This window comes from Dryas octopetala, chromosome 9, assembly GCF_963921425.1.
Source record: "Dryas octopetala chromosome 9, drDryOcto1.1, whole genome shotgun sequence".
Taxonomy (NCBI): domain Eukaryota; kingdom Viridiplantae; phylum Streptophyta; class Magnoliopsida; order Rosales; family Rosaceae; genus Dryas; species Dryas octopetala.
Window position 1 is genome coordinate 13,249,933 of NC_141374.1, and position 10,390 is coordinate 13,260,322.

General features: G+C 36.8%; 2 protein-coding genes across 3 annotated transcripts; one reads left to right on the top strand and one right to left on the bottom strand.

Annotated features, from left to right (window-relative positions):
- Positions 1-403: 403 nt before the first annotated feature.
- On the top strand, positions 404-5,460 carry LOC147274331 (uncharacterized). Its single transcript, XM_086256008.1, has 6 exons — positions 404-2,516; positions 2,900-3,416; positions 3,814-3,974; positions 4,082-4,273; positions 4,400-4,499; positions 4,575-5,460. Exons 1-6 carry the CDS (start codon positions 621-623, stop codon positions 4,823-4,825), a joined length of 3,117 nt encoding a protein of 1,038 aa, XP_086112134.1. The 5' UTR covers positions 404-620; the 3' UTR covers positions 4,826-5,460.
- A 2,504-nt stretch (positions 5,461-7,964) lies between these two features.
- LOC147274332 (protein yippee-like At4g27745) lies at positions 7,965-9,848 on the bottom strand. Of its 2 annotated transcripts, none has more exons than XM_086257181.1 (4): positions 9,706-9,848; positions 9,234-9,299; positions 8,953-9,109; positions 7,965-8,449 (listed from the first exon to the last, which is right to left on the bottom strand). In XM_086257181.1, exons 3-4 carry the CDS (start codon positions 9,043-9,045, stop codon positions 8,222-8,224), a joined length of 321 nt encoding a protein of 106 aa, XP_086113307.1. In that variant the 5' UTR covers positions 9,046-9,109; positions 9,234-9,299; positions 9,706-9,848; the 3' UTR covers positions 7,965-8,221. The 2 variants fall into 2 exon arrangements, with proteins under 2 accessions (XP_086113307.1, XP_086113308.1); XM_086257182.1 differs by having other exon boundaries at positions 8,953-9,112.
- Between the last annotated feature and the right edge of the window lie 542 nt (positions 9,849-10,390).

Genomic DNA, 10,390 nt, shown 5'->3' on the forward strand with positions numbered 1-10,390 from the left:
GGACTATGGAGTTACAGAGGTTCACTGAGAATAATGAATTCACGTTAAGAGCAGAGAAAAATGCTGATAATACCATCTCTTTAACTTTGCTTATTACTGATCCATGTGGTAAGTACACCTGTCATACTATAAAGGTTCATTTGTTTCCCTTCTTTTCCTGAAATGCAACTGAATATTATTTCTTTATACAGGTCGGAATATCCATTTTGTGTTCTATCTTGATTCAACTGAAGATGTCTCTGTCATACTAGAAGAGACAAATGAAAAGAAGACGGAGCCGGGTTTGTAATTTGGGAATGGGTCATTGACTGGTGGTTGATGAAAGGAGAAGATATCAACATATTAATTCGCTCAGCTGACTTGACTTTATATTACAAGACATCCAACATTTATTTAGCTCTTCTTTTAGTGCATAATTTTCTACCGTTAACAGTTTGCTCTCTGCCATTTGGGGACACAAGATTCGACTGGAAACCAATGTAGACAATCAAAGGCCAGTTGAATGATTCTTCAGCTAGCTACCCACGGCTATCGGATTTGAGCAAAACTGTAAAGTTTATGGCACTGGAACGAGAATATATACAAGTTTTCTGATTTTTGTGTTTGCTGGTTTTGTAATTATGGCACTGGAGTTTATTGGAGGAGCACTATTTACTCTGCTGTATGATGGTGTTAAGAAAGCAATGGCCAGGACTACCAAGTTTAAATCCCTCCTCGGAGATCTCAAATCCACGCTAGACTCTTTACAACCGCGGATCATCCAGCAGATAGGAGAGCATAACGTGGAATTGGGTCTCCCAAACGAGGAAATACAAGATCTTCAAAGACAAATGGAGGAAGGTGCAAAGCTCATTGGAAAGCTATGCAAGGTGGGTATGTGGAACTGCTGCATTTGGTGCAATTGCTGCAACTGCATAGAGGCTAGTTACACTGACCAACTTACGGAATTGGATAGGTCTCTTAGAAGACTGCTAGAAATACTGAAGTTGCAGGAAGCGAGGGATGTGAAGGAGCTCTTGATTTTGGGAAGGAGAAATGCTGACAGACTTGATCAATTGGAAAGAAGGCAGTCAGATTTACTGAAAATGCAGCAGGAAGCAATGGATATACTAAGAGCGCAGCAGGAACCACGAGATGTCCAAGAGTTTCCGGGAAGAAATACAGTGTCGACTGTGCACCAACAAATTGAAGGGAATGGTGTGCAACAAGTGGCATTGTTAGACAGAGGAGGGGCTGCTCTAGGAGCAGTTTTTCAGTTGCTGTTTGATGCTGTTATGCAAGCGAAGGACAAGAGTAAGATATTTAAACGTGCCTTCGGAGATCTCAAATCCACGCTAGATGTTTTAAAACCTCCAATAGAAGAGATGACAGAATATAACAAGGTATTGCATCTCCCAAAGGATGAAGTAGAAAGTTTTAGAATACTAATGGAAAAGGGTGTCGAGCTCGTTCACAAGTGCTCCAAGGTTCGTCAGCGAGCCAGTTACAAAAAGCATGAATACACCAGCAAACTTTATGAATTCAATGAATCTCTTCACAGACTGCTAAGTATTCTGAAAGTGCAGATAGCAAGCTATGTGAAGAAGACTTTGGTTTCAATAAATAACATAGAGACAGAGATCAAGCAAATTGAAGAGAGTGGTGTGGTACAAAATCAATTTGAAAGTAAAAGTTGGTGTCCAGTATTTAATCAACCTCCATCACCTACAGGTGGATTGGATGTACTGAGTGTGCATGGAACAAAGAATGTGAAGGAGATATTGGATTTTGCTGGGAATATAGAGGCAGGGGTCAAGCGAATTGAAGGGAGTGGTGTTGTAGAAAATCAAATTGAAGTTGCAGTAGCTGAACCTACATCTTCTACAATTAGGCTGGATGTAATGAACATACAGAGAAGAAGGGATGGGAAAGAGACCTCGGTTTCGGTAAGTAATATGATGCCTGCAGGGGTCAAGCGACTTCCATCCCTTACAGTTGGATTGGATGCGCCTTTGAGGAGATTGAAGATGATGCTTCTTAAGGATGAACTGTCAGTGGTTGTGCTAACGGGTCCCCAAGGATGTGGGAAAACCACATTGGCAAAAAAGTTTTGTGAAGATGAGGAAGTCAAGGATAAATTCAAGTTCAATATCTTCTTTGTCTCTGTTTCGGAAAACCCCAACATGGATCTTATCGTACAGCAACTATATCGACAAAAGGGTTACCAGCTAGTACCTGCATTGCAAGATGAAGCAATTGCACTCAACTGGCTGCAACGGTTTCTGGAGGAAACAAGGCGGTTTCCTTCACTGTTGGTCCTGGATGATGTTGGGCCTGGATCAGAATCCCTTCTTGACAAGTTTGATGAATTCAAAAGATCAAACTTCAAGATTTTGGTGACATCAAGATTTGAATTTCCAAGATTTGGTTCATGTTGTTTGAAATCATTGAATGATGAAGACACAATGACTCGTTTTCATCATTCTGCATCTTTGGGAGAAAAGAGCTCTTATGTTCCAAAAGATCTTGGGAAAAAGGTGAATAATTTCTTAGTTTGAACTGCACGACACATATGCTTAAATCTTCGTTTGCTTTTGGGGCTTTCTAATGAAACTCCAACATGCTCACTATACCTCCCCTATAAACTATTTCCCCCCGTCAAATCAAATTAAAAATAAGTATCTAATAAACTTAAGAAACTTTTTGTATATCTATCTATATGTGTGTGTAATGTATACACCACACTCTCACAACATCTCCTCATAGTCATGTGATCATTTGTTATGAGAGGAAGGGTGTATACACCCTATACATTTAAGTTTTTCAAATTGTATTAGTTCAACTCTAGCCAACTACACTAACTTGTATGCAGGTTCATTAAATTATATATTTTTGCTAATAAAATTATGCTATGTTTCAGGTGAGTGAATCCTTGACAAGGTCAGTGCTGGAACCATCAATCTTACAACTAGTTTTTCATAAGAACCTTTCTCTCCCAATCTTCGCTGGAAGCAAGATATCAGATGAAGAAAAAAAGCCACTTCAAATCCTGCTTGTGGACAAGACTAATATTAGTACTGGCGTCGGTCACCACAAAATGTTTCCCATATCTCTACCCCGTCCAATCAAAGTACAAATTGTTGTTCTTGATGGGGAGTTCCCTTGGCCTGACCACAAGTGGACAAGTGAAGAATTCGATAAAAACATCTTGAGGGAGAGAATTGGGAAGCAGCTCTTGCTCTGTGGGGAGGTATGTGTCACCGTCAGAGATGGGTTTGCAACAATTGGAGATATTGAGTTCACCGACAATTCGAGTTGGATTAGGAGCGGAAAGTTTAGGCTGGGTGCAAGAGTGGCTCCAGGCACTGGTTATCAGGGTTCAAGGATCCTTGAAGCCATGACAGACGCTTTTGTTGTTGAAGATCCTCGCGAAGAATGTAAGTATCATAGATCATACTTTCCCACCTCATTCTAATTCTAATGTCACTTGAAATAGAGCTTATGAACATATATCTTCAATTTGTACTTGTGCCAGACAAATTCATGATTTAATAAAAACCTTGCCACTAGTTTGACGTTTGGCACATGATGTCCAACATGAGAAGGCATTTCCATTAGTGTCCTTGATTTGATTTGTCTTTTATTGTTGGTAACTCTGGAAATGCACAATGAAGCAAATTTTTCTTCATGTTGGCCAAGAAACCAAGTAGGAGGCAAATTTCATATCCCTTTGGAGTTACATGCAGGCCTGCATAAAAATTTCATTCCCCAAAATTAATATGACATGAATTACTTACTAGCAACTAACTAAATCCATACTATGATGATGAGAAGTGTACAAGAAGCATCATCCACCAATGTTGGAAGATGAAGTTTGGCGCCTGGAGAAGATTGCGGAGGATGGAGTTTTTCACCACAGACTATCCTCAGAGAACATTCACACAGTCCAAGACTTCTTGAAGTTGTTCATAGTCGACCCCTCAAAGCTTAGAAGGGTATATGTACATAAATAATTTCGTACATTTCTTTTTTCAAATACATATAAGTAATTTATCTTCATGCATGCCTAATTATTTCTTTGTTTAAATGACATTTAAACCAGATTCTTGGCGGAATATCAACAAAAACGTGGGAAGTAATAGTAGAGCATGCCAAAACATGTGTTATGGGTAACAAAATGTACATTTTCCGTGGCTCCCATGACACGATTTATTTGAATCCCATATGTCAAGTGGAGAGGGCTGTGATTAATGGCCAAGTTGTCCCTACTCGGGACCTACGTAACATCAAGAGGGTATGAGTTCATGCACAAGCTCAATCTCTCTGTCTCTCTGTCTCTCTCTCAAAGAATAAAATTGTTCCATGTTGTGTTATTTATCTGATTTATATATGTATGTTGTTGTGGTCTTGACAATTGCAGACCTATATTGGGAAATTGGTGAAGGAAGCTTATGCAAACTGGAATTCCTTGGAAGAGGCTGGTGCAATGCTGAATAATGAGACTGCTTTACTGACACAAGGTATAATTATATATAATCCGTTGAATCTCTTGGAATTTCATAGAAATTAATAACATATACTTTGACAATGAGTAGGTGATGATGTAGTGGAGCAATATCCAAACCCTCCTCAGGCAGTGCTAAAAGCTTCTGATCAAAATGCGCATGTAGCTGAAGTGCAAAAAGCTTCCGATCAAAATGTGCATGTAGCTGCAGTGCTAAAAGCTTCCGATCCAAATGCACATGTATTCTCACTAGATTTCAGCCCAGCAGAGGAAACTGTCAGTGACAGTAGCATCTCGGATTATTATTCTACAGATGATGAGTTAACATATCAAGGTCGTTAATCAGCAAATAATTTATGCTGATTCAGCGATGTATATTTACATATATAGAAATGTGGAAGTTGGAAGTTGGAACTGTATAGGTCACCCTAGAGAGTGATGTAATAGGAAAATACTATTCATCCCAACTTTGTCCTCAAATTGTTTCCTTTCCTTTTTTTACATGGAATTAATGATGAGGTCTACTCCTTATGAGAGAGTTGGGATAAAAATTGGGAAAATGATGATGGGTTTTGTGTATGAAGTTTGTAGTAGATTTTCGGCTGCATTTTGTCTGGGAGGATTTTCATACTTCAAGCATAAATTGAGTGTTTAGACTGGCTAAGAAAGCCAATCACAGCAAGCTGAGTGAAAAACTATCCCCTCTAAGCTCTAACTTCTACATGCTTGTGTCATTTCATTTCACCCAGGAACTCTTCCCTAGCAACAGATTCCCCTATCCAGCACACACCTTTAATTCTGCATCAACAAATTATTGTTCTCATTTCCCCTGAAAATCTCACTCCATTCCAGATTTCACCAAGCTGAAGTTTTGCAACAAATGTAGTTGTACTTTGTTCAGCAATGCGGAGGTAGATTCGACCATTAGAACTTACGATGGTGAAATGCTATGCATATCCTGTTCTTTCATGATGACAGGTTTTATGTATACTTCAGTAACCATCCCTAGAACATAATACAGCCTGGTGTTGACAGCAGCCTGCTCTGTGGTATCTATTACAGAACTTAATGAAATGGCAATTACGGCATGTTTCACCTCAAGTCAACTACAAATTCATTCTCTGTGAATTTCCTTATTTTTCTTGGATATGAAAAAATTTCAAGAATCTGATATGTTTCCAAATACAGAAATGTCCCACTGCAACCTGTCTCTAGCACTACAAACATCTTCCTCAAACATTCCATGTGGTTTAATCACATCTGACCTGAGATAGGGCCTCAACTACTATTTTTTCTTTTGGAGGAAACGTTGTTTGAGGTGGTTTTAACACAAAGGTCTTAATGCATGACAGAGATGTTAAATTTTACATCTCTGCAAATTCAAATTTAATTCTGTAACAATTCACAAGCTTAACTTATTCACAATTTATTAACAAATCAATAATCCCAATCCAATATTCACAAAAGGAACTCGAGAGAAATGCACAACGAGGAACAATAATTGAATTTTTTCAATTGATGAAAATTCTCTGGACAAGATGAATAGAAGCATTCATACACTTACAATGACTTGCAGACAAAGGAACTAGAAGCCTCCACAGATACTACCAGTTTTCCTTGACTATTTTCATTGGGCAGTCGCAGCATAGGAGTTGTCTGTCTTCTTTGGGACCAACTGTAATGTTCATTGCATGCAAAAACAGAAAGGCTCAGCCATTTCTCCCTATTATTTAATAAAATAAACCGTTGAATCAGATATATTCTTGCAGTCTTCTCATCATAGTCACATCCAAAATAAATCGTTGATTTAATATATCATATGCATCCATATGAAATATTACAAAACTCATATCTTTTATTTTCAGATTACTATGTTAATACAGTACTATTTCAGATCGGAAAACTTAAAGACAATGACAAAAACCAAAACTGTAACTTAGACAATTGCAAATTGTGACCCACTTACAGCTCTTGCTGCATGACTTTTCACTTTTTTTTTTTTTTTTCTCTATTTAGAATTTTGTTCATCGTTTATAGTTTAACTTCTAAGTAAATGACCATTCTAGTAACTAACTCTAAATTCTGAGTCCTAAATCTCCTACACTATACTAAATTTTACACTAATAAATTCTTATCAACCCCTAATAAATCTTTAAAAAAAATTAAAATGTAACTGTAACTTTCTACATGGGGTGGAAAATAAGTGAAAAGAAAGTTGGGGACTATGAATTGAAAGAGTTTGACTCCCACTTAGATATTTCAATAAACTAATGTTTAGTTCCAAATATAAGAGGAAAAATTAAGATGCTATATTTTCTACTTGTAAAAAATATAGTTCCGAATTTTTTTTTTCCTGAATTTGAATTAATAAAACCCAATAAATTGCCTTAAAGATATATTTTCTTTTTTTTGTTTTCTTTGTTGAAAAAATAAATGAAACACAAAAGGTACTTTTTTTGAAAAAATAGAAAACGTTGTTTATATTAGGTTACAAAAACATGGTAACTTTATTATTTCCTATACTTGTTCGCGTGTCTTCCTTTTACTTGAAGTTGAAGGCTCATATTCCTTGTTGTTCTAGGACTGTAAACTTTTGTACATCCAAGTACACTTTGGAATGCCCCTGATCGACCATTATAAATAGGAAGTAGCCCCTGAGCAAATTTAAACACAAATTAACAAGCTTTCTGATTTTTGTTGTAATTATGGTACTAGTGCAAAAACTCGTGGGTAGCAAGTTATCCAAAGCTTCAAACAAATTGAAACACAAGTTGTTAATCAAAGTTGGTTCTAAATCCTGGAGTAGTCGAACTAGAGGAATTAAACAAAATAGGGCTCCATTCCAGATTTCTCCTGAAAAATCTCGCTCCATTCCAGATTTCACCAAGCTGGGGTTTAGCAACAAAATATAGTGATACATATTTCAGCAATCCGGAGAAAAGACCATTAGGACTTACTATGATGACATGTTATGCACATATTCTGGAACAGAAAATGCAGTTCTTTCGTGATGGCAGGCTTGTATAAACTCCAGTAACCATCCCTAAAGCATAACATGTCTGCTCTGTAACTTACTTGCAAGAAATCCATATACAGACTGTCATACGAAACCAGCTTGGTGTAAACCCTGCTCTGCAGAAATTTCTATTACAGAAACTTAATGAAATGGAAATTCTGGCATGTTTCACCTCAAGTAAACTACAAATTCATCCTCTGTGAACTTCCTTATTTCTTGGATATGAAAAGTTTCCAAGAATCTGATATGTTGACAAATACATAAATTTCCCACAGCAACCTATCTCTAGCACCACAAACATCTTCCTTAAACATTCCATGTGTTTTACTCACATCTGAGATTCCTTTTCTTTTGGAGGAAAAATTGCTTGAGATGGTTCAACATAAAGGTCCTATATGCAATGAGTGGTAAAGAAGATAATACTAAAAAATCAAAAAAATTTATTCTTAATCCATGACAGAGATGTTAAATTTTATGGGTCTTCAAAATTCAAATTTACTTCTGTAACAATTCACAAGCTTAATTGAAAGAGTTATTCACAATTTATTAACAAATCAATAATTCCCAATACAATATTCACAAAAGGAACATGAGAGGAATGCACAACGAGGAACAATAATTGAATTTTTTCAATTGATGAAAATTTTCTGGACAAGATGAATAGAAGCACCCATACCCTTACACTGACTTGCAGACAAATGAACAAGAAGCCTCCACAGATACTACCAGTTTTCCTTGACTATTTTCGATTTCTCAAGTATGAATTTCCCTTCCTTGTACTTCTGTGTTTCCTCATAGGCTCGCTCATACTTCCAACCCAGCACCTCATGGCAATCAAAGCAGTAGACATCAGCGACCGTGTGCAGACCAGTCAGGAGCCGTCTGTCTTCTTTGGGCCCAACTGTAATGTTCATTGCATGCGAAAACAGAAAGGCTCGGCCATTTCTTCCCTATGATTTAATAAAATAAATCATTGAATCAGATTCTTGCAGTCATGTCATCATAGTCACATCCAAAACAAGAAAATCTTTCATACACGTTAATCAAATGAATTCAGTCCTTACAACAAGGCTTGAACCTAGGTCCTATCCGTTCGGGCCATTCCTCATCCCATCCCAATGCACTTGAGCTCATAGCTAGACAGCAAATGAACATAGTGCAGAAAATAAAAGTACTGAACCAAGCACAAGACAACCACTTGGCTCCTTGCCTTGGCTAATTGAGTTTGAGTTGTTCATTTTAACTTACAAAATGGTTGAGGTTTTATTCCTCTTTTCCTCCAAAATGCAGTGGGAATAATGCCAATTCATTTCATTTTAAAGAAACGATTTTCATTTGCTTAATTTGATTCTATAGTACATAAGCAGCTTTATGTTAGTTATCACATAAACTTAATGGCAGGAAATCCACAAAAACCACAACAGCTTAATCAAAGCAAAATAAAGTTCTTCACCTGAAAGGCTTTAGAAATGACATCATCATGAAGGGCAACATGGTTTCGGCAATTACAGCAACTATACAACCTCGGCCCAACCAATTCCGCCATCAAAGATCGAGATTATGATAAACAAGCACAGACCCGCCAAGCCACTGTACAAATTCAAGACCTTCTGCTAGAGGGTATCCAAACATTTACAGATACAGCAATCAGCATCACTTTTTAGTATAATCAATATTGAAAATCCAAAAGAACTCTATAATATCCAAAATATTCAAAAATAACAAGAAGCTCACCTTTTTCTTTACCAAGATATTGGTCTAGTATAATTTGGGTTTATCAACTAATCTTGCACGCCATTTCTGTTGACAAAACAGGGTAGTGATAACGAAAAGGATCAGACAACTGACTGAGTAAGACCATGGTTAAAAATAGTAATGGTGATGAATGAAGCCATTGATTACACAGAAAAAGATGTAAATGGCAATTGACAAAGACAGAACTGCTGTCAGAAAAGTAAGAAAAAGAACAAAAACTCCCACTTCAAGAATCATACAAGATGAGGGACAGAATATAAGTAAAACTCAGAAATTGACAATGAAATCTAGCTTAAATAAAAAACCCACAATCTGTAACATAAAAGTTCGAAACTTCTTCTTCAATTATGAATTGTGTAGTGGACTGATCAGCTGCAAAGAGCAGTAAATGCTAGAAATGTTGAAGAAATGAGAATTACATGTATAGATTAAAATGAATTCATATTTGTACCTGGCCAGTGTGGCACGGTGGGTTTCCATAGGTGGCTGTGGAACAGAGAGAGAGAGAGAGTTTGATTAGGGTTGGTTCTCTGAGAATTTGAGCTAAACTAAGAGAGATGTGTCGGAGTTTTTGGTGAGTTGCAAGGATGACAAGTTGCCTTGAAGCTGTCCCCGACAAAATGACATCATATTGCCCTCTAAATTACAAAGTTTACCATTAACTTAATTATTTTTATTTGTTTGTTTATTTTTTACGGTAAAGAAGTGCTGCCAAAAATAGGAAGATAGTAAAGTGCAAGTCTACTCTAGTCACCAATTTCATCAATGCCTTGGTAGTCTTTTAACTCTTTATCATATCTCAGCTCTCAAATGAAAATCTATGGTAATTGGTACGTCACTTGCAAATTGGAAAGGGATTTACATGTCTCGGGAATACGACAGCTGTTATCTCTCACTATCTTTTTTTTTTTTTTTCTCTCTCCTCTTCTTCTTCTTTTTTTCTTTTTATGCGGTTATACAAGTCTGTCTCTATCACATGATCAGACAAATTATTTTATGCAAATTGTACCTTGGTTTATTTCATGTCCATTTCAACCCTTTGACAAAGGGGTATATATAATTAATAAATTTCTACTATTTTTCTTGTAGAAAAAGATCAAATTAGTCTCATGTGTATCAAGTATTCTCTCGTTCGA